The sequence below is a fragment of the Siphateles boraxobius genome, unplaced genomic scaffold (assembly GCF_051911475.1).
Source record: "Siphateles boraxobius isolate OS27281-9 unplaced genomic scaffold, OSU_SipBor_1 13, whole genome shotgun sequence".
NCBI lineage: Eukaryota > Metazoa > Chordata > Actinopteri > Cypriniformes > Leuciscidae > Siphateles > Siphateles boraxobius.
Genome location: NW_027508733.1, coordinates 31459416 through 31487377, shown reverse-complemented (window position 1 = coordinate 31487377; position 27962 = coordinate 31459416). Strand labels below are relative to the sequence as shown.

At 37.9% G+C, this 27962-nt stretch overlaps 2 protein-coding genes across 3 annotated transcripts; one reads left to right on the top strand and one right to left on the bottom strand.

Annotated features, from left to right (window-relative positions):
* The first annotated feature begins 196 nt into the window (after positions 1-196).
* On the top strand, positions 197-27536 carry armh3 (armadillo like helical domain containing 3). 2 transcript variants are annotated; one of them, XM_077227016.1, is made up of 26 exons: positions 197-303; positions 793-908; positions 1924-1980; positions 2091-2237; positions 3001-3108; positions 3191-3283; positions 3863-3937; positions 4029-4115; positions 4226-4282; positions 4358-4401; positions 4690-4750; positions 4928-4974; positions 5396-5471; positions 5598-5691; positions 11174-11275; positions 11790-11848; positions 11927-11992; positions 12349-12418; positions 12536-12596; positions 13008-13096; positions 13409-13491; positions 13592-13718; positions 13801-13876; positions 14544-14622; positions 16677-16793; positions 25980-27536. In XM_077227016.1, the coding sequence occupies exons 2-26, from the start codon at positions 807-809 to the stop codon at positions 26070-26072; spliced, it is 2070 nt and encodes a 689-aa protein (XP_077083131.1). In that variant the 5' UTR covers positions 197-303; positions 793-806; the 3' UTR covers positions 26073-27536. The 2 variants fall into 2 exon arrangements, with proteins under 2 accessions (XP_077083131.1, XP_077083132.1); XM_077227017.1 differs by having other exon boundaries at positions 239-698.
* On the bottom strand, positions 20399-24503 carry LOC143735649 (uncharacterized). The gene is made up of 2 exons (XM_077225785.1): positions 23808-24503; positions 20399-20492 (listed from the first exon to the last, which is right to left on the bottom strand). Exons 1-2 carry the CDS (start codon positions 24438-24440, stop codon positions 20490-20492), a joined length of 636 nt encoding a protein of 211 aa, XP_077081900.1. The 5' UTR covers positions 24441-24503; the 3' UTR covers positions 20399-20489.
* Positions 27537-27962: the final 426 nt, after the last annotated feature.

Genomic DNA, 27962 nt, shown 5'->3' with positions numbered 1-27962 from the left:
GAGCTGTCGACTGAAAGGGCATGACTAGCAGATTACATGATACCTATAATTAACCTTTATCTTTAACAATAATAATCAAGTGACTCATTTAATTTGAATTATAACGTATATATTATAAATGACAACGCGTCTATTTATCATATGAGTCATATCTATGCATATCAGTCTCTAATATAAGTAAGCGAGCCCTGGACGTGACGTAAACACGTGGGCGGGGTTTCGGCTCCCACCGGAAGTCAGACGGGCGAAATCACTGATTAGCTTCTAGAGTGATGGAACAGCTACAGTAATTCATTTACTCGGGTATGAATATTTTATTGAATTTAAACGGATATATTCCAATTACATACCCCACCTGACTGTTTAAATGAACCGCTGGAGTGTTAGTTATATTTAATGTGTTATAAACACAAGCTAAGGGAGTCAAGCAGTTTAGCTTTGATTCGTAGCATGATTATCCCATATGGAGACTATGGTGAATTATAATTTAATAATATTCATCTTAAACAATTGCATTTCTCTTAGTGTTTGCAAGTGATAGTTTTTTAACTGCCAAACGTGTCCCTTTAATCTGTATAATGCCTGGAAGCTACATGCTAAAGCTAAACTGTCAAAACATACATGTAAACAATCTGACAGCATCAGTTTCCAAACCTAGTTAGTTATTAATGTGCCTCGACCTCGTGTTTCTAAATAAGGTGAAAACTTCAAGGGGAGATATGTGTTATCTTTAATACTTGATGGGTGTTATGACAGCTTGATTGTCATATTAATGTGCATGTGTTTGTGTAGTTGCAGTGTTAAGTATGGCTCAGACTGAGAAGAAAACAGGACTTCTGAGGAGAACATCCTCTTCTAAGAAGCCACTGAAGGAGAAAGTGGTGCTCATGTATGAGGAGATATTTGCGGTAAGCTTTCATTTGAATTTTCCAAATGCTTTTAATAAAATCTAAAAAATAATAAAAAATAAAAGCCTGTCTATGAAGGGAAGATGAAAGACCTGGCAATAATCAAGAGTTATATTATGATCTTAAATACTGTGATTATTCATAAGTATCATAAAAATATATTCAATTAAATCTATAATTTAATCTATAACATAAATAACTGTTTCTAAGACAGCTGTTTTTATGTTTTTAATATAATATATTATTATTAAAAAACCAAAGAGTCTGTTTATGAAGGGAAGAGAAAAGTCTTACCAAGAATCAGTAACTGTATTATCTTTTAAAAAAAGTATAATTGATCCTTTTCATAACATATATTAAATTAAAATATATAATTTATCCTGCACAATAAAATGATTGTTGATTTATTTATTTTTCTTAACACAGTGTTTTTTGTAAGAATGCTGTTTTTAATATTATCAATATAATAAAAAATAAAATAACAGTTTGTTTATGAAAGGAAGATTCTTAAGTCTTACCATTAATCAAGAATTATATTATTATCTTAAATATTACGATTATTTATCCTTATTATTTTCTTAACACAAGAAAGCTTTTTTTATATTTTTAATGAAATCTGAAATTAACAAATTAAAAAGAGTGTCTGAATGGAAGAGGGACAAATCTATCAAATAAATAATTTTATCAATTAAATCTATGAATTACAATAACTTTTTCTAAGAAAACTTTTTATATATTTATAATAAAATCTGTAATTAATAGAAATATAAATAAATAATACAATAAAGAGACTTAAAGAGATTATAAAAAAATAAAAATGTTTTATTTTCGGTGCTTGCATTTGTATGTACTTACAAGGTTTTAGAAAAAAATCTGCTTTTCAAATCCTTTAAACAGTGTGACATTATTACAGATGATCAATGTGGAAATCCTCATTTCAAACTCTGCTTTCATTTCTTACCAAATATTGTAATATTGTAGATTGTAAACACTGTTTTTACTTCTTTCCCATCAGAAAGAAGACCCTACCAAGAACAATCCTCGTTTCTGGGATGAGCTCTTTCTGATGAAGGTCACTGGCAGATACACATCTGAAATAGATGTCTTCGCTCTAGATTGATGTAGCACACTGTTTTATGAATAATGGATGATATACGTGATGTATCTGTTTGCTTTGACCAGGTGAATCTGGAGTATCTGGAAGGGAAGTTGGAGTCTCTGGATGGGGATGAAGTCATGAAAGTCAAAGACAACATCAACAGTTTGTTCCATCACTGTGTTCAAGCCCTCAGCGAAGAGCACCAGATCAAAGTAGTCAATGCACTCCAGGTAAAATCAATGCTCATTAAAGCTCCCATATTGTCAAAACTGAATTTCCTGGCTTTTTTCATGATAACAGAGGTCAAAACAGTCGATCCACAGACAAATGCCCACAGCCTGCATAAAGTAGCTGTGCCTTTTCACAAGCTGTTGTGACTTCCGTATAAATGTGACGTCAGAACTACTCAGTCCCCGCCTTCAGTCTCCACCCCCACCAATGGTGGGTCACTGCGAAAACAACAGGCCAATCAGAAGAGAGGCTCATGAATATTAAGTAGAGAGGCCAAAATCGAGCTGTTCTTGGCAAAGCTCCTGAAAAAGTATCTGTAAAAATATATTGAGATGGTTTTTGGTACTTATATACTGTTAAGGACATCAAAACCTAAAATAAAACTTCAGAAAGTTATACAAAATGGGACCTTTTTAATGAAGGGACATGTTCATAGTTATCATGAGAAAATCCAGGTTATAATAGTTATAATAATTCATTCATTCATTGAATTATTATATAGTTATAATAATTCAAAGTGTCAGCTAAATGAATAAAATCCCCCAATATATATATATATATATATATATATATACAAAGTATATATAGTATATAGTTGTGAAACCGTGTAGTTGTGAAATCAGCTTTTGTGTTTGGAGACACACCTTGCATTAAGTTACTTACTGAACGCATCATCGAGACACAATGTAACAGTTGCTTTTAACCTAAAGATCTGAATGAAAACGACTACACATCGAATCCTCTTTCTCTGCGTTTCTTTAGACTCTTTGTGCGCTCTTTAGAGGAGTTCACCAAAAGAACAAATCAGCCACAGGCTTCGACATCATCAATATGCTGATGGGCTTTGACAAAGCAGAACTCAGAATGAAGGTCAGTCATTCGTCCCACTTACGCATGATCTGCAGCTTTGAGTTGAATGCAAGTTTCAGTTGTGATGTAATTGTCCACACAGGAGCTAATGGAGAGCCTGGACAGTCTGCTGTGCGGTGACGGATCAGAGAGTCTAAAGAGTTTGTGTCTAAAACTGCTGCTGTGTCTGGTCACTGTAAGATCCACACATTCATTCTCCTTATACAGAACCAGCTCGCTTTCGTTCTTTGACTTACACAAAGTCATTTCTACGCACACCGTAGCTGGTAAAAGCAAGCAAAAACGGTCCATTTACAATGGAAGTCAATGGGGAAAGGCATTGGACCAACAATAAGTGTTAAAATACACAAAGTTTCAAAAGAAAAATAATATATGTTCATTGCTCACATGAGGCTAGTGTGATAATATCCTTTTTTCTGCTTTGAAATCCTCTGGTATACTTTCCCCAAAGGCTTTCAGTTGTAAGTGCATTACTGTGAATGCAAATTTTGTTTCTTTCTTCAAGCTGTGGGTTTTTATAATCACTGTTGACTCATTAGTAGACTTAGGTCAGGATTCGGGTTTGTAGAATAAGTTGACATGAAAAGTTACTTATAGTCAGTAAAATGTCTAAAGTAATCAATCGAAATGTGTTACCAATGTAACTAAGTAATGTAATTAGTTACATTTTAGGGAGTAACGCAATATTGTAACTCTTTACTTTTAAAAGTATCTTCCCCCAACATAAGTTATAATGTATTTTTTTGTCTTTTAGGTCACAGATAATATTAGTCAGAACACCATACTGGAGTATGTGATGATCAACAGTATATTTGAGGCCATTCTGCAGGTAAATCTGTGATTGCTTGCGTTACGTTTGGCGTAATTTCTCAGTATTAATAGTGCACTGTTTTCCATCTCATCCACCTGTTTTTCTCCAGATTCTCTCTGATGTTTCCAGTCGATCTCAGCATGGCTACGATGCAGTGGTGCTTTTAGCTCTACTGGTCAACTACAGGAAGTATGAGGTGAATGCACAGTACATTTTCAAAACTCACTATTTGTAAAGACACCATAAATACTAAAGCATTGATTGCAATATTTCTGTGAGACTCATTGTTTCCTCTGTTACATATAGTCTGTGAATCCGTACATTGTCAAACTGTCAATAGTGGATGATGAGCCGACCCTTGATGTGAGTGATTAGGGAGATTCTCTAGTTATTGAGTCTTTGTAATGTAGAGATCTAATGTAATCGATCTTTTCATAGGGCATGGGAATGGTCATCCACCACGCACTTACAGACTACAATAGGTAACATCACGTAAAAAATTATATCATCAATAAATTATGGCCACATGTGGTTTTTTTTACATTGCTTTAACGCATCAAAATAAGTTAACTTTTTTTATTTTATACAAGATACAACTAATATTTTTTTAAGTCAGTTTAATGTAATTTAAGTTGAAATGACTTAAACATCCAAGTTGATTGTACTCAATTTAAGGCAGTAACTTTTTTTTACAGTAAGTAACATGCAATATGTTATTTTGTTTTTAATAAACATTTATAGATTTCACGTATTCTATCCGATCTCCACAGGCAGTATAAAGACAAAGAAGAAGAAAACCAGGGAGGGTTTTTCTCTACCCTTACCAGCATGGTATAACCCTTTCTGTCATTTACTCAAGTCATTCCAAACCTGTTTAACTTTTTGTTTTGTTTTTGGGGAACACTAAAAGAGATATTTTGCAGAATGCGCTTGCTGCTATTTTTTTTCCCATTCAATAAAAGTGACTTTGCAACTACGGTTTTATTCTAATACTTCTTTGGTCTACAGGTGGGCAGTATGTTCATCGCTGACGCAGACGAAAAGCTGTCAGTGCAGTAAGTAAAAACTAAAACACCTTTAAAAATTGAGTTTAGTATTACTTTTTAACTGGTGATCACAAAGAAAATAGTACTTTTTCATTAACACCACCATTCAAAAGCTTGGCGTCAGTAGGATTTTTTTAATGGGACATAAATAACACACACAGTTTCTGCCAATCTCATGTTAATCTTTAGTACCTATAGAGTAGTATTGCATCCTTCATATCTCTGAAGAGTCTTTAGTTTTTTGGCTATGTTTAGCATGAGAATCCAACTCTTTAACAGTGTAAATAAGTGGGAATGCATGAAATAGCATTAGACATCCCCTTTAACGTGTTTGAAAGAATCTCTTATGCACAGCAAGACTGCCGTTATGATGAAAAATCTTGTATTACATCGAATGCTCCACGTGTCTGATGACTTTATTGTCCTTTAGGACTAATGAAGCCATCCTGCTTGCTCTGTATGAGGCCGTACATCTCAACAGAAACTTCATCACTGTTCTCGCGCAGGTCAGCACTACTCAGTCACAATGTATTGTTCATTGTGTCTTAATGCATTGCCGTTATTTTACACTTTCATGTATATATTGTTAGGCCTGTGCTATACATTAAGAGGTTGTGGATTATTTTCCACAGAGTCATCCAGAGATTGACATGTCAGCAACCCCCGCTGCTCCTGTCCCAGCCTCTCCCTTAACCCCGCTGGGCACGACACCGCCCTCTCTGGACAGTGAGTTCTGTTAGATCTCATTTACTCACCCTCTCGTCAAAACCACATGACCTTCTTTCTTCTGCAGAACTCGAAAGTAGAAGGCATGATGCACCATATTTGAATTGAACATGAACACAAATTAGATTTAAGAGCTGCAGCAGAGAGGAAGTGTTATAAATAGCGTCTTAAAGTGCCCACTTGCTAAAGGCTCCTAGTTTTGTTTTGGAGATCTCATACAATAGGTTTTTATGCATCCAAGGTCAAAAAAACTCAAATTTTAAACATAATATACCCCCCATCATCACCTCTTTTCTCACAGTGTCTGAAACAGCTTGATAAAGGATCTGGTCTCTCTAAACCCCTCCTTCCCCTCTGCTCCGATTGGTCAGATGACCCAGTCTGTTGTGATTCGTCTTCTCTGCTCTGATTGGTCAGATGACCCAGTCTGTTGCGATTGGTCTACTCTGCTCTGATTGGTCAGATGATCCAGTCTGTTGTGATTGGTCTACTCTGCTCTGATTGGTCAGATGACCCAGTCTGTTGTGATTGGTCTTCTCTGCTCTGATTGGTCAGATGACCCAGTCTGTTGTGATTGTTATACTCTGCTTTGATTTGTCAGATGGCCCAGTCTGTTGTGATTGGTCTACTCTGCTCTGATTGGTCAGATGGTCCAGTCTGTTGTGATTGGTCTACTCTGCTTTGATTGGTCAGATGGTCCAGTCTGTTGTGATTGGTCTACTCTCTTCTGATCAGTCAGATGACCCAGTCTGTTGTGATTCGTCTTCTCTGCTCTGATTGGTCAGATGATCCAGTCTGTTGTGATTGGTCTACTCTTTTCTGATTGGTCAGATGACCCAGTCTGTTGTGATTGGTCTACTCTGCTTTGATTGGTCAGATGATCCAGTCTGTTGTGATTGGTCTACTCTTTTCTGATTGGTCAGATGACCCAGTCTGTTAGTCTGTTGTGATTGGTCCACTCTGCTCTGATTGGTCAGATGACCCAGTCTGTTGTGATTGGTCTACTCTGTTTTGATTGGTCAGATGATCCAGTTTGTTGTGATTGGTCTACTCTGCTCTGATTGGTCAGATGATCCAGTCTGTTGTGATTGGTCTACTCTGCTCTGATTGGTCCGATGGCCCAGTCTGTTGTAATTGGTCTACTCTGCTCTGATTGGTTAGATGGTCTAGTCTGTTGTGATTGGTCTACTCTGCTCTGATTGGTCAGATGGTCTAGTTTGTTGTGATTTTTCTACTCTGCTCTGATAGGCCAGATGGCCCAGTCTGTTGTAATTGGTCTACTCTGCTCTTGATTGGTCAGATGACCCAGTCTGTTGTGATTGGTCTACTCTGTTTTGATTGGTCAGATGACCCAGTCTGTTGTGATTGTTATACTCTGCTTTGATTTGTCAGATGGCCCAGTCTGTTGTGATTGGTCTACTCTGCTCTGATTGGTCAGATGGTCTAGTCTGTTGTGATTGTTCTACTCTGCTTTGATTGGTCAGATGACTCAGTCTGTTGTGATTGGTCAGATGGTCTAGTCTGTTGTGATTGGTCTACTCTGCTCTGATTGGTCAGATGACCCAGTCTGTTGTGATTGGTCTAATCTGCTTTGATTGGTCAGATGACCCAGTCTGTTGTGATTGGTCTACTCTGCTCTGATTGGTCAGATGGTCCAGTCTGTTGTGATTGGTCTACTCTCTTCTGATCAGTCAGATGACCCAGTCTGTTGTGATTCGTCTTCTCTGCTCTGATTGGTCAGATGATCCAGTCTGTTGTGATTGGTCTACTCTGCTCTGATTGGTCAGATGACCCAGTCTGTTGTGATTGGTCTACTCTGCTTTGATTGGTCAGATGATCCAGTTTGTTGTGATTGGTCTACTCTGCTCTGATTGGTCAGATGATCCAGTCTGTTGTGATTGGTCTTCTCTGCTCTGATTGGTCAGATGGCCCAGTCTGTTGTGATTGGTCTACTCTGCTTTGATTGGTCAGATGACCCAGTCTGTTGTGATTGGTCTACTCTGCTCTGATTGGTCAGATGACATAGTCTGTTGTGATTAGTCTGCTCTGCTTTGATTGGTCAGATGACCCAGTCTGTTGTGATTGGTCTACTCTGCTCTGATTGGTCAGATGGCCCAGTCTGTTGTGATTGGTCTACTCTGCTCTGATTGGTCATATGATCCAGTCGGTTGTGATTGGTCTACTCTTTTCTGATTGGTCAGATGGTCTAGTCTGTTTTGATTGGCCTACTCTGCTCTGATTGGTCAGATGACCCTGTCTGTTGTGATTGGTCTACTCGGCTCGGATTGGTCAGATGGCCCAGTTTGTTTTGATTGGTCTACTCTGCTCTGATTGGTCAGATGACCCAGTCTATTGTGATTGGTTGCAAATTTGTTACAAAGCTACGCAGGTTAATGCAGGAAGTAAGACTGGAATTACTGACGACTCGTTTAAGGCAGTTCAGAATCGGTTCTTTGTTTTGGGAGACAATAGACCTCCGTCAGTGTAGTGCCATATTTAATTTTTTGACAGGAATAAAAATGAGGCTGTGAGGGATAGAATACAGTGTTCAATCGATTGTACTTTTAACAACATACCCATTGTCCAGCTGATGAAACGTCTTCAGAAGACAAAAACTTCACAAAACAGTTTTAAAAAGTTGTGAGTAGTGAAAATGACATATGGCGTCTAACCTGACTATGGTCTATAACTCAATTTGTCATGCACTTTGATCTTTGAAACTTTTGCAGACCTTTACATTCACAAACAGTTTCATTACACACTACATGAAAAGTCATATCCGAAAAAGCATGCATTGCTTCATATTAATTTCAGTGGCTGTTATATAATTAAACAAACTACTATTAAATGGTCATAGCAGTAACCAGTAGTAAGGTTTGTTTGAATAATAAAATGCTTTTTAAATAAATGTTGTTCAGCAAATGACCCTATGAACCTTCAGTCTGTGTTATATAGTAGAGCAGCACCACATTTCCGTAAACTAACGCCACATTTACATTTGCCTCTAAAACACGTGTCACTTTTATGCTGCTTTTTGCAATGCAACCTTTTGAAAACTTGATTTCCATTAGCTGTATGAAATATTAAATCCACTCAGATCTGGCAGACTGAAAATCCCATGGTGCATGTGGCGTGTTCTCATGCTTGAATGTGCCAACAGAGCTCAGTTATCTATAATCGTGATGGCACTGATTACTCGGTTGTTCCAAATAATGTACTATATAATTACCGTATCCTAGTTAAGGACCATTCACACCAAGGACAATAACTCCAGCATTTAAAGTGTCAGACGGCATAACTGCAGCGCACACTTATAATAAACAGATTGTTGTACGCTGGTGTCTGGGCTAATATTGTTATTAATATCATTACTATTGTAATCGTTAGGGTTTTTATTATTATTATTATTATTATTATTATTATTATTATTATTATTATTATTCCGCTCTGAAAGTCTATGGCAGCCCATGGAACCGTATGGTAAAAAGTTATGAAATTTGGCACAATGATAGAGGAGAGTCAGTACATTGACCACAGCAATTTTGGAGTCTCTAACTCAATTCCTCTAGCGCCACCAACTGTCCAAATTTTCAGTTACGTTTGTGCTTATAACTTTTTAAACAAACTTTGGAAACAAATATTTTTTATCTTCTTCCTTGGTTTAAGAGTCAAGACAGCCCTATGTATGGCTGGGTATTGTTCAAAATCTTTCGATCCGGTGCCAATTTCAATACCTCAGTTTCGATACCGGTTCCTAAAGATTCTTTTTTCGATACCAATTTGATGAAATCCACTTGAACAAGATTACATAACACATTTCCTCAGAAAAACTTTGGTTTTATTTTTTCAGTTTGACTCATGCTCCTAGCCAGTGCAAAAAGGAACAAAAAAAGCACAAAGGAACAAAAAATATTTTATAAAGAGCTCATTCTCACCAAAGCTGATTTAAAAAAAAAATACAGTAAAATTTGTAATATTGTAAAATAGTATTACAATTTAAAATCTTATTTGAATATATTTCAAAATGTAATTTATTGAAATGAATTGAATTCAAAGCTGAATTTTCAAAATCATTACTTCAGTGTCACATGACCCTTCAGAAATATGAAAACAGTTTGCTGCTTAATATTTTGGAAACTGATACATTTTTTCATGAATCTTTGATAAATAAAATATTCAAAAGAACAGCATTATTTAATAACATCATATTTTGTGACATTACACGTTTTAATGTCACCTTTGATAACTTTAATGCATCCTATTCCTTCCTGAAAACAATTTTTGACTAACCAACACATTTTTGAACGGCAGTGTACATTCAGTAGGTTATTATTTATTGCAATATAAACACTGTCAGGGTGATCAACAAGGTATCTCTTTATTTACCAGTCGAAGACTGGTGCAACTTTTATGTTTACTCCGTGCACTGTCAAGGTCTTCATCATATTTGTCGTGGTACCGGTCTTTGCAGCAATTATTTTACAGCAAATACAGCATCGAGCGCTGTTGGCATCGAGCCTGGAGAAATGTACCCACACTTTTGATTGTCTTTTCCACATCTTTATGGTATTGTGTGTGCTCGCGTCTCTTGAGAGTTTGTGCGTTCACGCGCATGTCTCATATGAGTATGTGTGCGGAACTCTCACAACGTCTTGTGTGTGTAGAGTTTGCGTGTATGTGCATTTCATATGTATTTGTTTGAGCACTGACGTTGACGAGCTAACTCCTTAGGTATCGAATTCTGGAACCGAACAACATGTCATTTTTCGATACTCGATAGTATCGAGGCAATTCGGTCGGTACCTAAAAAGTATCGAACTCGGTACCCAGCTCTAGCTCTATTACATGTTTTCCATCATTCATTTTTTCCCTCACCATTTAGAATTTTCTGAAAAACCGAACTCGTCCTAGACGATTTGTCAAAATTGGAAAAAAAGTTTTAAAAAGCTTTTCAATTGACCAAACCGTTCTCGAATAACGCGTCAACCCATTTGATGGCATGGTGCCAAGCTGATTCTGAGGCTGCAACACTGCTTTGCCATATTGACACCAAACTTTGCATGCGTCATCATTGTCTGCTCACACTGACCACACAACATCAATTTGGTGACAGCGCCACCTATTGGTCAAAAGTGATATGCAATTTATTCATATTGCATGTGATTTGTATTTGTAATTTTTTTCAGCCATTTTGTCTAAAGTAATCTAAAAACGTCTTTAATTATTGTTGCAGTTTTTTTCTGAATCTCCCAGCCATGCTTGTATGTCCTTTTTGTGCTTGTTCCCGATAATATCTGCTCGCAGATATATTTTTTGTTGTTGTTATCGTTATAGTCTTGCTACATACTCTAAAATGTGTACTTTCTAATTAATACTTATATACTTTATAATTAATACTTTTAGTGTGTCGTAGAAATACACAAATTGGGGCGAATGATCATTCTCAGAAATTATTCACCATTATTTCATTCTCTCTTGGCAGTGATGAATAATCCTGAGCTTCCTCTGGACCCAAACTTGCAGACAAGTAATCTTCTTATAACGTTCCTGAAATATTCCTCCATCATAATGCAGGACACCAAAGGCAAGATATCACTTTTCCTGTACTCAGCGTTTTCCAAAAACCTAGTGAGCTGCCTACAGCCTACCTAGAAAGCATCCAAACTCAAATGAAACTGGTTGCTAAGATAATGACATGATACTCTTATAAGCATAAAAACAAAAAGTACACACACTTTTTGATAAAATAGTCAATATTTCATTGGTATTTGATCGATTATATTTATTTCCTTATATTTATTATCAGCATTTTTCCTGCTTCCACCATTTTTTTATTTTGGAGCTTGTTGCAATGCATTATGGGATTGTATTCTTTGCGAAGGATACACGCAGTCTTGCATTTGGCCGAAAGGAGGTGTCATAGAAGGCAACATAACTGTACCAACATTTTAGAAAAACTTCTGAATTATGCACTTAATGCCTTAAAATGCTGCCTACGTAGGGAGCTCACTAGATTTTGGAACGGAGCCATTTATTTATCTTATTTTTAGACCATGATTGTGCACAGCTTACAATAGGTTTTCTCTGTATATTCTCAGATGAACACAGACTCAACAGTGCCCGACTCTGCCTAATCATTCTGACCTGTATAGCTGAGGTATTTTTCATTTATTTATTTTTTTGTGTGATCGATTCTCTCCTTTGACCGCTTGTCCTCTCGCTGTCTGTTTAATAGGACCAGTATGCCGATGCCTTTCTCCATGATGATAACATGAACTTCAGGGTCAACTTGCACAGAATGGTAAGAGTCTAATTTGTTCAGGTCTCATTTCCCAGGTCTGTAAATGGCAGAAATCCAAATGGAGACGATGTTTCTGGCATACAAAACAGCCAACTGTCTGACCCCATGTTACATCCAATCCATTATTAAATGGCACGTCCCAGCCTCACTGCTGCGGTAAATCCAATTAAAAAGCTCTCCATTGAAAAACAGCTCACCTGTGCAGTCTAACTCTTATACTTTTGACTGAAATCAACCATGTCCAAGTCAAAAATGTAAAAAAATGAAGGCCATACTATGAAAGTCAATGCTGTTTGGACTGGTTGAAGTCATATCTTACATATACTGGTCTCTTACTGACATCACATGTATTTCAGCCCATGAGACACCGAAAGAAACCCGCAGATAAGAGCGTCCCCTCTCGACCTTTAGTGTGTGCGGTTCTGGGTGAGTCGAGTGTTCAGAACCAGGGATTCATTGTGATTGTGATTTCTTTTGTGAAGGATTTTATGATTATATGTATCATTTTCTGAACGTTTATATGAGTATTCTTTGTCTTTGCAGATCTGATGGTCGAATTCATTGTTACTCATATGATGAAGGAATTTCCTATGGATCTCTATGTGTGAGTTTCTATTTAATATGTACTGTATGTGTGTGCGTTTCTATGAGAGCGAGAGCTGTAGAAAGAGAGCATGCTTTCCATAGATAACAGAACGTAATTTTGTTGGAAAAACATGGAAATTGTTTGTTATTTTTATCCTAGTGTTCAATGTCTTTGTGGTTTTTGGTTCATTTTCTGTTGTAGGCTGTAAGGACCTTTGAAATAACTTTAAAATTACATTTGGCGATACGGACCCGCCTGGATCTACGTTAGCCGTGCGTTTACTGGAAAATAATTGCACACCTTAAAACACTTGTTAACCAGTTAGAATCAAGCATTCAGCAGCCCTGTAGTATAAGCAGTTTTAAATGCTGCAATGCTTTTAGATAAATGTGGATATGGTGAGAATGATTTTTTTTAAATTTATTTTAGGCGCTGCATTCAGATAATTCACAAACTGATCTGCTACCAGAAGAAGTGCAGAGTCAGACTGCACTACACATGGAGAGACTTCTGGTCAGGTATGATCATTACAATGTGAATTCTTTATTTTTTCTTTTAATTTTTTATTTTGTTGTTTTTTTCTTTGCTTTTGTTTTGTTTACATTTTTTCTTTTTTCTTTTCTTTTTTACTTGGTTTGTGTTTTGGTTTTTAGTTTTTTTTACAGTTTTTTTTTTTTTTTTTTTAAACTCTTTGAATATTTCTCTGCAACCCCTTATAATGAATCTGTTAATGATCATCCTAATCTGTGCTGACAGTTGTGTGGGGTCACAGGTCAAAAATAGTCATGAAGAAATGTCTCAGATGGCTCTGTTGATTTGTGTTTTTCCAGCTCTCATTAATCTTCTGAAGTTCCTGCTGTCTAATGAGACCATCCTTCTGGCGAAGCACAATATCTTCCAGCTGGCTCTTCAGGTAAACCACACTCGCTATGAGCACTAGTTTACATTTCACACTTTAGGAATGTTTACATTCTCTCACCTTTCCTGACGTCTTCGTTCTTTCTCTTTTGTAGGTGGTGAACCTCTTTAATATGTTCATCACATACGGAGACACGTTTCTGCCCACCCCCAGCAGTTACGACGAGCTCTATTATGAGATTATACGCATGCATCAGGTGTTCGATAACCTCTACTGCATGGGTAAGTCTCCACTTCAGTCCTGCTGTGTGTGTATGCTTATTTTTTCCCATAATCCCTAAAGCAGTAACCTGATCTTCCTCAGTGCTGAGAGTCTCCACCAACGCTGGCCCGTGGAAGGAGCCCGCTAGTAAAGTTACACACGCTCTTGTCAACGTCAGGTAAAACTGATATTTACCTTAACATCCTTTGAAATGGACAGGTTTATTGAACCGTTAGACTCATACTGTCATACTTGATATATCCGGTGTTTATGGCTCATATGATATAGTGAGGAAATGGGAATATGGCAAAGTTACTTCAGTCCAGTAAGTGTTTATCTTGAAATATTACTAACATTATGAAAGTTATTCTCACGTTTACTTTATAAAAATCAGTAAAGATTTCACAACAAAAAGACACGTGAACCACCTGAAGGTGGACGTTTGTACAATTATACTAAAAAGTCTTTGACTAACATTGGACAGCTTTGGTATTGTGTGCGTTTTTGTATTATTTGGTTTGGTTTGGGGCGTAGTGAATAAATTATTGATTTTAGAGTCTGAGGAAATGTGGAAGCGTTCTCTGGGCTTTCAGAGATGTCACCATGTGTTTGTGCCGCACAAAAGAAGTCGACTGTTGTTGTATTTTTAAAGCATACATAATGCAAAGCATTAGAGCAGAATATTTAAAAGAACCACACCTTTAAACTTCCATGTAACGCTACCTTTTATTCTCACCCAGACATGTCATAGGAAAGCTAGTATGGCGTTTTTCAATGCAGGTCACATACTCAAGTATATGAAATATATCTCATTTGCCTGTTTTTCTTTGTTTTTGTACTTTCAGAGCAATTATTAACCATTTCAATCCTAAGATTGAGTCGTACGCTGCTGTGAACCACATCTCACAGCTCTCAGAAGATCAGGTAACTGAATACGTTCACATCAGATTGACGGTCATATAACAATTCAATGTCTTATGAAGATCATATAAAGAAATAAACTCATAACAATAGACTTTAATGGATTTCTGCAAAGAAAATGGTTTACACACAAAAAAGCAGCACAACTGTTCAACATTGATAATAATCTGAAATTTTTTGAGCATCAAATCATCATATCAGAATGATTTCTGGCGGATCATGTGACACTGAAGACTGCAGTAATGATGCTGAAAATTCAGCTTTGATCACAGAAATAAATTACATTTTACAACATATTCACATAAAAAAAAAGTTATTACTATTGTTTTGTATTTTTAATCAAATAAATGCAGCCTTGGTGAGCATAAGAGACTTCCTTTAAAAAGAGAAAAATAGATAATAGTAAAATAAATATATTACAACAAATTAAAAGAATAATAGATTGTCGACTTGTAATATTAGTTATAATGTAATAATAGATCACCGTTATGATCTGGAACACCAATTATCAAGTTAATTATAATGTAATTTCTACCACATTTTAGATTTTTATTAAATTTGTGCTGGAAATGACAGTGTTGGAAGCATTTTACAACAAAAGGACTAAAACTAGCTTTTTATGTATCTAAATACATCCACACATTATTTATATATACACCTGTGTACTGTGGCACGGCATCTAGTCATCCTGTGAAATGAGAGAATTGGTGTGGAATCTGTATACCCAAAAACTCTACATGTGTCTGGATGAAAACCCTCTTATAGAAGAGCTGTTCACTGGGACAGTCACAGGTGTTTGTGGTCACAGGTGTGGCTTAATTACCCTTTGATCTGTAGGGTAATGATGCCATGTGCTGGAAGTGAGGTCAGTTTTACAGATGGTAATGCCAGCTCTCACTCCCAATCCCAAAATCTCTTGTCTTTTATCTCGCTATGCCAGATGCTTCCACACGACCTCTATCTACCATCTCTGGCTCGCTTCGTTTAGTTAAAGTGTATGGGTGTGTGTGTTATTCCATCAGACCGTCCCAGTCAAATTCCAGACCGATACACTTTAAAATCACTGTTCACAATGTGACTTCAAACTCCCTGTAGTTTGGGAAAGCTACTCTGAAAAACAGTATCTTGCCACAATTACCCCAGAAAACTGCTTTGATTTGTCTCTCATTTCGACAAAGGCAGTTGTTGGACAATGTGCTATTTGCAAAGGGTCTTGGAGCATCTAAACCTCTCTGAATATGATGAGAAATTCAATAACAAAAATAATAATTTGGGGGTCTCTATTAAATATCTACCAAAATAATCTTCCGAAAAGAAGAATATTTATTATATTTATAAAAAATATAATTAGGCTTTAATAAAATGTTGAATAAAATTGTTGTAAAATACCATTACATTTAATTAAATGATTTTATAAATACAGGAATAATTTTTAAATACAGGAATAAAATCAATTACATTTTTTGTAACATTTGCTTTATGTAAATAAATTAAGATGATATTAAATGTAAAATTCAACATTTTGAGACTAAAAATGCTTACTTGTAGCTGGTCAAATACAGGACAAAACAACAAAAAACTGTATCTATGGCTGTTTGACTGCATAAAAGCTTTAATTCATAATGAATTATACAACCACAAAAGCTTTTATGCAGAGTTTTTTGTTGTTTTGTCTTGTATTTGACCAGCTACAAGTAAGCAAATATTTTGTTACATTTTATAAAATGAATGCAACTTGAGTTCTTGCTTGGTCAGCTGATATTTAGAGAACAGCGCGTGCCATTTGTGGTGGTTTGTGTCTGTATCAGAAGTCATGTGATCATTTCAGTGTGTTCCTGTAGTTCTATTAGACATTAACCACACGTCTTTTGACCATTGTTATAACATGGATACTATTCCATATAGTCGATGCCATATTTGTGTCGATGCATTGTTTTGTTTTTTTACATACTGAGGGGACAGTCTTGTGATTGTGATAATAATGTTGAGCATAGAGATGAAGTTGAACCTGTAAGATTTCCTTGTATGTGTGGTTTATGTCGTTCTCTGCTCTGCAGGTGCTGGAGGTCGTACGGTCAAACTACGACACACTAACCTTGAAGCTGCAGGACGGTCTGGATCAGTTTGAGCGTTATTCAGAGCAGCCCAAAGAAGCTGGCTTTTTCAAGGAGCTGGTAAGCTTTTGAGTCGCTTGGCAAGCTACTTCCTTCCTTCGGTTATGTTAACCTGTATAAAACACCGTACACTCACAGAATAGAAGAGAGAGAGATCGACTAATATACTATTCTTTCCGCCATCTCTGATGAAATCAGCCGGTTTCGCTGCATCGGTGCAGTTTTACACGGACTGTTCGAATATATTCACTTTCTGGATCCTCGGACTGAAAACTTTCAAATGATCTGATCGAAAACAACATTCGATCTCTTGTCCAAAAAACCTGGTTCTTTTTGCTGATTTAATGACTTGATTGAAATTATTAATCAGAAATGTATTTATTTTTTACCACTATATAATGAAATAGTGATGATAATCGAATGATAAATTCATGATATGTAAATATATCACATGTAAATATATCACAATCAACATATGTACATATATCACATTCAACATATGTAAATATATCACAATCAACTTATGTAAAAATATCACATTCAACATATGTAAATATATCACAAGCAACATATGTAAATATATCACAATCAACATATGTAAATATATCACATTCAACATATGTAAATATATCACAATCAATCAACATATGTAAATATATCACAATCAATCAACATATGTAAATATATCACAATCAACAAATGTAAATATATCACATTCAACATATGTAAATATATCACAATCAACATATGTAAATATATCACATTCAACATATGTAAATATATCACAATCAATCAACATATGTAAATATATCACAATCAATCAACATATGTAAATATATCACAATCAACATATGTAAATATATCACATTCAACATATGTAAATATATCACAATCAACATATGTAAATATATCACAATCAACATATGTAAATATATCACAATCAATCAACATATGTAAATATATCACAATCAATCAACATATGTAAATATATCACAATCAATCAACATATGTAAATATATCACAATCAATCAACATATGTAAATATATCACAATCAACATATGTAAATATATCACAATCAACATATGTAAATATAGCACAATCAACATATGTACATATATCACATTCAACATATGTAAATATATCACAATCAACATATGTAAATATATCACAATCAACATATGTAAATATATCACATTCAACATATGTAAATATATCACAATCAACATATGTAAATATATCACAATCAATCAACATATGTAAATATATCACAAGCAACATATGTAAATATATCACAATCAACATATGTAAATATATCACATTCAACATATGTAAATATATCACATTCAACATATGTAAATATATCACAATCAACATATGTAAATATATCACATTCAACATATGTAAATATATCACAATCAACATATGTAAATATATCACAATCAACATATGTAAATATATCACATTCAACATATGTAAATATATCACATTCAACATATGTAAATATATCACATTCAACATATGTAAATATATCACAATCAATCAACATATGTACATATATCACATTCAACATATGTACATATATCACATTCAACATATGTAAATATATCACATTCAACATATGTAAATATATCACAATCAACATATGTAAATATATCACATTCAACATATGTAAATATATCACATTCAACATATGTAAATATATCACATTCAACATATGTAAATATATCACAATCAACATATGTAAATATATCACATTCAACATATGTAAATATATCACAATCAACATATGTAAATATATCACATTCAACATATGTAAATATATCACAATCAACATATGTAAATATATCACATTCAACATATGTAAATATATCACATTCAACATATGTAAATATATCACATTCAACATATGTAAATATATCACAATCAACATATGTAAATATATCACATTCAACATATGTAAATATATCACAATCAACATATGTAAATATATCACAATCAACATGTGTAAATATATCACAATCAACATGTGTAAATATATCACAATCAACATGTGTAAATATATCACAATCAACATATGTAAATATATCACAATCAACATATGTAAATATATCACAATCAATCAACATATGTAAATATATCACAATCAACATATGTAAATATATCACAATCAATCAACATATGTAAATATATCACAATCAACATATGTAAATATATCACAATCAACATATGTAAATATATCACAATCAACATATGTAAATATATCACAATCAACATATGTAAATATATCACAATCAACATATGTAAATATATCACATTCAACACATGTAAATATATCACAATCAACACATGTAAATATATCACAATCAATCAACATATGTAAATATATCACAATCAACATATGTAAATATATCACAATCAACATATGTAAATATATCACAATCAACATATGTAAATATATCACATTCAACATATGTAAATATATCACATTCAACATATGTAAATATATCACAATCAACATATGTAAATATATCACATTCAACATATGTAAATATATCACATTCAACATATGTAAATATATCACAATCAACATATGTAAATATATCACATTCAACATATGTAAATATATCACATTCAACATATGTAAATATATCACAATCAACATATGTAAATATATCACATTCAACATATGTAAATATATCACATTCAACATATGTAAATATATCACAATCAACATATGTAAATATATCACATTCAACATATGTAAATATATCACAATCAACATATGTAAATATATCACATTCAACATATGTAAATATATCACAATCAATCAACATATGTACATATATCACATTCAACATATGTACATATATCACATTCAACATATGTAAATATATCACAATCAACATATGTAAATATATCACATTCAACATATGTAAATATATCACATTCAACATATGTAAATATATCACATTCAACATATGTAAATATATCACAATCAACATATGTAAATATATCACATTCATCATATGTAAATATATCACATTCAACATATGTAAATATATCACAATCAATCAACATATGTACATATATCACATTCAACATATGTAAATATATCACAATCAACATATGTAAATATATCACATTCAACATATGTAAATATATCACAATCAACATATGTAAATATATCACAATCAACATATGTAAATATATCACAATCAACATATGTAAATATATCACAATCAATCAACATATGTAAATATATCACAATCAACATATGTAAATATATCACAATCAACATATGTAAATATATCACAATCAACATATGTAAATATATCACATTCAACATATGTAAATATATCACAATCAACATATGTAAATATATCACATTCAACATATGTAAATATATCACATTCAACATATGTAAATATATCACTGTAACAAAGTTCGTCTTTATGGAGGAAGAAGGAGACAGGGTCGGCGAGATTGGGACTCGTACGTTGTTTATTTCAACCAAAAATAATAAATGTTGTGCACACAGCACGTTCACCGTAGTTTTACTACAGCAACACAATAATTCAAATAACAACTCATTCCACGCTGGTTCAGCTTCAAGGTCTTCCACAGCTTTGCATAAACTCTTTCCGTGCTCCTTTCAGCTGTCCCAGTTTTCCTCTTTGCTCACGCACGAGTCACCAGTCCTCCTCTCTCTCCTCATTCTCTCAGTCTGTGGGTTTTTATGCGTCTCCCCACGCCAATCACTGCAATTAGACACAGGTGTTTATCATTTGCACTTGACCCACTTACTCACCGCCGCTCCCTCTGACTCGTCTCTCACTACAGACGGCGCTAAAACCACGCCCCCCTCATCACATACCCCCACCGCCCGACTCAGGCCGGGGAACCGTCCGGCCTGCAGCCCCCCCCCCCCCCCCCCCTCCTGGAGAGAAAGTCGGCCACAGCCATCTGCGTCCCCGGCCTGTGGACCACCTGAAATTTAAACGGTTGTAAAGCCAGATACCAACGGGTGATCCGCGCGTTGGTATCTTTCATGCGGTGGAGCCACTGAAGGGGAGCGTGGTCCGAACACAGGGTAAACTCCCGGCCCAGGAGGTAGTATCGGAGGGTGAGGACAGCCCAACGGATGGCCAAACACTCCTTTTCTATGGTGCTGTACATCGTCTCTCTCTTGGAAAGCTTCCGACTGATGTACAGCACCGGCCGTTCCTCCCCCTCCACCTCCTGGGACAGGACCGCACCCAAACCCCTGTCCGAGGCATCCGTCTGTAGGACAAAAGGGAGAGAAAAGTCAGGAGCATGCAAAAGCGGTCCGCCGCACAGAGCAGCCTTTATGTTGGTAAAAGCCTGCTGGCACTGCTCCGTCCACTGAACCGTATCTGGAGCACCCTTTTTAGTTAGATCAGTCAGCGGGCTAGCGAGGTCCGAATAATTGGGAACGAACCGTCTATAGTATCCCGCTAGCCCCAGGAACTGTCTAACCTCCTTTTTGGTCTTAGGACTCGGACAGGTCGCAACCGCAGCAGTCTTATCAATTTGGGGACGCACCTGTCCATGTCCTAAGTGGAAGCCCAGATACCTTACTTCAACCCGCCCAATTGCACACTTCTTCGGGTTGGCCGTGAGCCCAGCTCTTCTCAGCGTTTTCAGAACAGCACGCAAATACTGCATATGTCGCTGCCAATCATTACTATAAATAATGATGTCATCTAGATAAGCAGCGGCATATGCAGCATGCGGCCGGAGAATTCGGTCCATTAAACGCTGAAAAGTCGCCGGTGCCCCAAACAACCCGAACGGAAGTGTGACAAATTGGTGCAATCCGAACGGCGTGGTAAAAGCTGTTTTTTCTTTAGACATTGGAGATAAGGGGATCTGCCAATAACCTTTTGTTAAGTCCAGTGTCGAATAAAAGCGAGCAGAACCAAGCCGATCAAGCAACTCGTCAATCCGGGGCATTGGATACGCATCAAACTTAGACACCGCGTTCACCTTCCTATAATCCACACAGAACCGAATCGAGCCGTCAGGTTTTGGTACCAAAACGATCGGGCTCGCCCAGTCACTGTTGGACTCTTCTATGACCCCCATGTCCAGCATTGTCTCTAATTCGGCCTGAACGGTTTTCTTTTTATGTTCAGGTAAACGATACGGGCGGCAACGTACCACGACCCCCGGATCTGTCTCAACGTGGTGCTGAATGAGGTTCGTTCGACCAGGCAGGGGCGAGAACACATCGGCAAATTCTGCCTGTAGGGATGTGATGTCAGCGAGCTGCGAGAGCGAGAGGTGATCACCAGAGGGAGCCAGAGCGAATGACTGGGATTTAACATACGCTTCTGGCCCGAGATCCTCCTCTCCAGTCACCACCGTCGCCAGCATCACTGCCTCAGCCTCAACCCATTTTTTTAGCAGGTTGAGGTGGTAAATCTGACGTCCCCCACCCCGATCCGATCGAATTACCTCATAGTTGAGATCACCAACTCGCCGTGTGACCTCAAACGGCCCTTGCCACTTTGCGAGTAATTTCGAGCTGGACGTGGGAAGTAATACAAGTACCTTATCTCCCGGTGAGAATTGACGCAGTTTAGCCCCCCTATTGTATTGCTGTCTCTGTCTGTCCTGGGCCTGTAACAAATTCTCCAAAGAGAGCCGCCCCAATGTGTGGAGTTTTGTTCTCAGGTCCAGGACATACTGAATTTCGTTCTTACTAGCGGACGGTCCGTCCTCCCAAACCTCCCTCAGTACATCCAACACCCCACGGGGCTGGCGACCGAAAAGAAGCTCGAAGGGGGAAAACCCCGTGGAGGCTTGGGGGACCTCGCGTACAGCAAACAGAAGGGGTTCCAACCATTTATCCCAATTTTTGGCGTCTTCGTGAACGAACTTACGAATCATGGTTTTCAATGTGCGATTAAACCGTTCGACCAGGCCGTCCGTTTGTGGGTGATAGACGCTGGTGCGAATCGATTTAATGCCCAACAATTCGTAAAGCTCGCGTACCGTTCGTGACATAAACGCCGTGCCTTGATCGGTGAGGATCTCCTTAGGGATCCCCACCCGGGAGATTAAAGAAAACAGCGCGCTTGCCACACTCTTAGCGGAGATATTGCGAAGCGGGACTGCTTCTGGGTATCGTGTTGCGTAATCTACCAAGACTAACGCAAAACGATGCCCTCGTGCTGACCGTTCTAATGGCCCGATGAGGTCCATACCAATTCGTTCAAAGGGGACCTGCATCAGCGGAAGGGGGCACAAGGGTGCTTTTGGGTTGGCCGGTGGATTAACCAACTGACATTCACGACAAGACGCGCACCACCTGCGCACGTTCTCGTGAATGCCCGGCCAAAAGAATCGGGCCATGAGACGGTTTAGTGTCGCCGTTTGCCCCAAATGACCGGCCATCGGATTCCAATGAGCCGCCTGGAAAAGCATTTCCCGACGGCTCTTTGGTACTAACAACTGGGTTGTATCCTCCTTTGTCTGGGCGTCTTGGGTCACCCGATACAACCTATCTTTGATCACACAAAAATAGGGGTAAGAGAGCGGTTGGTCCGGGTGGAGTAGCTGACCGTCGATGGAACGGACCTGGTCAAACGCGCGTTTTAGCGTCTCATCCTGGGACTGCTCTAGGGGAAAATCATCGCGCTCGGAGAGGATATTTCCCTCCAAAGTGCTCTCTTCCCCTACAGCAGTACCCAGAGGCCCCGGTACAGCATCCCCCACCTGAATCACCGCTGTCTTCCCCTGGTGCTTCTTTTCCCAAGAGACATCCGCACATAAAACCCCCAATAACTTCTTGAAACCAGGCCAATCGGTACCCAAGATTAGCGGATGTCGGAGGTGCGGGTTAATTGCAACCTCCACACTATGTTTTTGTCCCCTAAATAGAATTTCTACCGACATTAAAGGATAACTCACCACCACACCGTGCACACACCGCACCTTAACCACGCGGCTGTTATCCAATGGCCCAGATCGAACCAGGCTTTGATGAATCGAGGTTTGGTTGCATCCTGAATCCACCAAAGCCTGATAAGTACCCCCTTTATACTCACTGGTATTTGGTACGGGCCGGCTTGATCGGGGGCGGCCTTTGGCGCGTCGGGGACCCGAACCAGTGTCCCCACCTCCATCACCGGGCACCTGTCGATGAAGTGGCCCGGGTCCCCACAGCGCCAACAGGCCGGCCCAGGTTTTACCGCTGTTCCAGCGGCAGGAAGTGGGCCAAGGGATTGACGTGGGGAGAGAGGCGCCAGCTGCGCCAGGGTGGAAAGTTCCCCAGCCGGTGTCCCCCTCGTCGCCGTCCTCGCGGCCGCGCCATTGTCACCGGACCACCCGGACCTCCACCTCGGCGCTGGTCTGGGTGCAAAGCCTCCTCGCGACCTAGGAAGGGGAACAGGCTTTGTAGAAAGGGAGGGGGTAGAGGCCGGGGAAGAGAGAGAGAGAGAGGGGGAGAGAGAGACAGATGGAAGGGTTTCGCCGACCCCAGAGCACGCCACCATGTGATCCTCCGCCAGTTGGATGGCCTGGTCCAGCGACGTCGGGCGGTGGCACTGGACCCACTGTGCAGTTTTCTTGGGGAGCTTCACGATAAACTGTTCCAGTACCACCTGGTCGATAATCTGCTCGACGTCGCTTCCCCCGGCCATCAGCCATTTGCGGCAGGAGTCCCGGAGCTGTTGCGCCATCACGAAGGGCCGGCCGGACTCGTCGAGTGTCAGAGACCTGAAGCGCTGGCGATGCTGTTCCGTGGTCCGACCGACCCGTTGCAGGATGGCGCGCCGTAGGTCTTGATAGACCAGGAGACTCGCGACAGGCAGCTGGTGGGCGGCAACCTGCGACTCCCCTGACAGCAGCGGGATGAGACGCAGTGGCCAGTCTGCCCTGGGCCAGCCCCGGGTCTCGGCCATCCTTTCGAAGAGGTCCAGGAACGCCTCCGGGTCGTCAGCTGGACCCATCTTCGATAAGGTGAGCGGCAAGGCCGAGTCTGATGTTGGAGTGGGGCTGGCCGGAGTCTCCCGGTCCAAACAGCTCCGGAACAACTCGCGGTCTTCCTGTTGCCCTTGGAGCAGCGCCTGAAAGCGCCGCTCGTGCTCCTCCTTAGCACTCAGGAGGGCCTGATGTTGGTCTCTTTGAAGAGCCGCGAGTGACTGGATGATGTCCGCAAACGGCGTTCCTGACGGGTTCTGCATGGCGGCGGCCGATCTCCTTCTTCCCGGGTTTCGGCACCAGTGTAACAAAGTTCGTCTTTATGGAGGAAGAAGGAGACAGGGTCGGCGAGATTGGGACTCGTACGTTGTTTATTTCAACCAAAAATAATAAATGTTGTGCACACAGCACGTTCACCGTAGTTTTACTACAGCAACACAATAATTCAAATAACAACTCATTCCACGCTGGTTCAGCTTCAAGGTCTTCCACAGCTTTGCATAAACTCTTTCCGTGCTCCTTTCAGCTGTCCCAGTTTTCCTCTTTGCTCACGCACGAGTCACCAGTCCTCCTCTCTCTCCTCATTCTCTCAGTCTGTGGGTTTTTATGCGTCTCCCCACGCCAATCACTGCAATTAGACACAGGTGTTTATCATTTGCACTTGACCCACTTACTCACCGCCGCTCCCTCTGACTCGTCTCTCACTACAGACGGCGCTAAAACCACGCCCCCCTCATCACAATCACATTCAACATATGTAAATATATCACATTCAACATATGTAAATATATCACAATCAACATATGTAAATATATCACATTCAACATATGTAAATATATCACAATCAACATATGTAAATATATCACATTCAACATATGTAAATATATCACAATCAATCAACATATGTACATATATCACATTCAACATATGTACATATATCACATTCAACATATGTACATATATCACATTCAACATATGTAAATATATCACATTCAACATATGTAAATATATCACATTCAACATATGTAAATATATCACATTCAACATATGTACATATATCACAATCAACAGTGTACATTGTGTCAAGTTATCAATGCTGGAATTGTAAAGCCGAACATTTTGGTGTCAATCCAGCCTACCGTTCCTACGTCAGTGAGCCCACTTTGCCCTTAGGAACATATTGCTGCGTAAAATTTTAATGTAAAGTGAATTTGTGGCCACGCACACACCTGCCTCAATGCTTTTCTTTTCATGATGGCAGGATATCAATTTGTTTTGCTGGTTTTCTCTTCTTCTAGGTGCGCTCCATCAGTCTGAACGTGAGGAAGAACGTGTCTCTGAGCACCATGAGTCAGGATCTTCTGCTGAAGGAGTTCTCCTCTATATCCTGAAACAACAGCACCTTTGACCTGTGTTTAGGACCTTCATACTGACATTTCTATCACCCTTCACATCTGAGGCTTCTCAATGTTACACCAGATTTTCCAGTGGACAGAACTGGATTTGATTCCCAGACTGACATTTGATTATTGATGCTTTGTGTGTTTGCTCGCACTCAGAACAGACTTGTATTGGCTCAACAAAGCAATCAGCCCATCTTTGCACAATGTGTGTTTTTTTCTTTTCTTCTTTTTTTTTCTCCTTTGGTGGTCTGGTGTTGTTTATACTGCGTATTCTTCATTGCCTTAGGATAAAACCAATCAGACCATTGTGCTCACACAGACTTAACACTTATTTTAGTCATTTTCTATATACCGCTTTTGTGTCCGGTCGAGTGAATGCACACCTTGCATGAACCTGAAAAAATTTCTGGGTCATAATTGATATATTCAAAGGAAAGAAAATTATAATTTGCATTAATAAAATGCCATTAAGATTTTTATTAAGATTTACATTCTGATTCTCATATTATATCATAGGATATTATAGTTATGAGAATTTGGGTGTGAAATTTGCTTAATTGTCAAATTTTTCACAATGCAAAAAAATCTTACTGTTTCTAAAACAGGTTTAATTTTCATGACATTTAAGCATCTTTCCCCTCAAATTCTTATTATTGTAATGTGACAAAATCTCATTCTACCATAATAAAGTAATGGTAATTATCCAGCCCTTTTTAAATTTAAAAACACATACTCCCCATAATGCATACTTGAAATTGTACTTTGTAATTTAAATCATATTTAGCTTTATTATGGTAATGGGATTAGTTACTTAATTGTCATATTGAAAAAATCAAATGGGCAAAATTTAAGCAAAATATAATTTTTCTTTCTTATGCGTTTTAAAATGTGACTCGGGACCGTTTTCATGAGATCCACCCTTGAGTATGAATGCATAAATTTTTTAAAAGACTAAAAGTCTCTTAATTTTCTTCTCTCAGTATTCCCCAGTATTGCAAGAAGTTTCAGTACGCCATCATGAAAACATATGAAGTTGCAGTTTAAAAACAGCTGCATATTGAGTTATATTGTAACCCTGAGAAAAGAAAGAAACAAATGTATTAATTTTACACACCACTGAAAGATGGTTTGTATGAGACCAGTTCTAGAGAACCCGCTGTCGGTTTGAATTAAGAACATTCTAGAATCCAAACCAGTTCCACTATTAAAAAGTCCGAATTTAAATCAAACCATGGAGGATAACTAAATAAAACGGACACATTTCAATGAAATTCTTTGTAAATTCTTCCTGGGCTTGGTTCTAAATGAGTATTTGACTTCCTTTGCATTAGTATTATTTATGGGTGTTTATTTCCTAATTAAATCTTATTTTACAATGATGGCCAGTGTCTTGGTTTGTGTTTCGGCGAGCACATTGTAGTCTTCTAAAAAATAAAATAAATAAAAACCCAACTTTTTATGCATTGTCTATATTTTACCTCTAAAATAAATCCTTTCCATTAAGGATTTATTCCCCATAACTGCTGGGTTTGAGACATTTGTGTATGGCAGTGAGATAAGAGAGCTTTTGCTTTCTCCTTCAAAGGGCATATGCTATATAAAGATAACATTATCTGCTTAAATGTAAGTTATGGTGACATTTGAATACATCATGCATTAGCTGGGTGCAATTTGGCTTCAAATTATGTTCCCTTTAGTTAAAAACATTGTTAAATAATTAAGCAAATTTATATAATTCAACTTTTATATCACTTTTACAAAACATTTTTTATAAAGTTATGCACGTCAGCACATGTGGCTTGTTCATATCTCGTCCTCAAGGCGTGCTCACATTCTCTGTTGTTTTGCCAGAGAAATCCAGCCATTTCAATAGGAATT

Coding starts and splice junctions, on each gene's coding strand:
- armh3 (XM_077227016.1), top strand. CDS start 807: ATGGCTCAGACTGAGAAGAAAACAGGACTTCTGAGGAGAACATCCTCT. Junction 5,472..5,597: donor TCATCACTGTTCTCGCGCAG/GTCAGCACTACT, acceptor TATTTTCCACAG/AGTCATCCAGAGATTGACAT. Junction 16,794..25,979: donor CTGGCTTTTTCAAGGAGCTG/GTAAGCTTTTGA, acceptor CTCTTCTTCTAG/GTGCGCTCCATCAGTCTGAA.
- LOC143735649 (XM_077225785.1), bottom strand. CDS start 24,440: ATGGCGCAACAGCTCCGGGACTCCTGCCGCAAATGGCTGATGGCCGGG.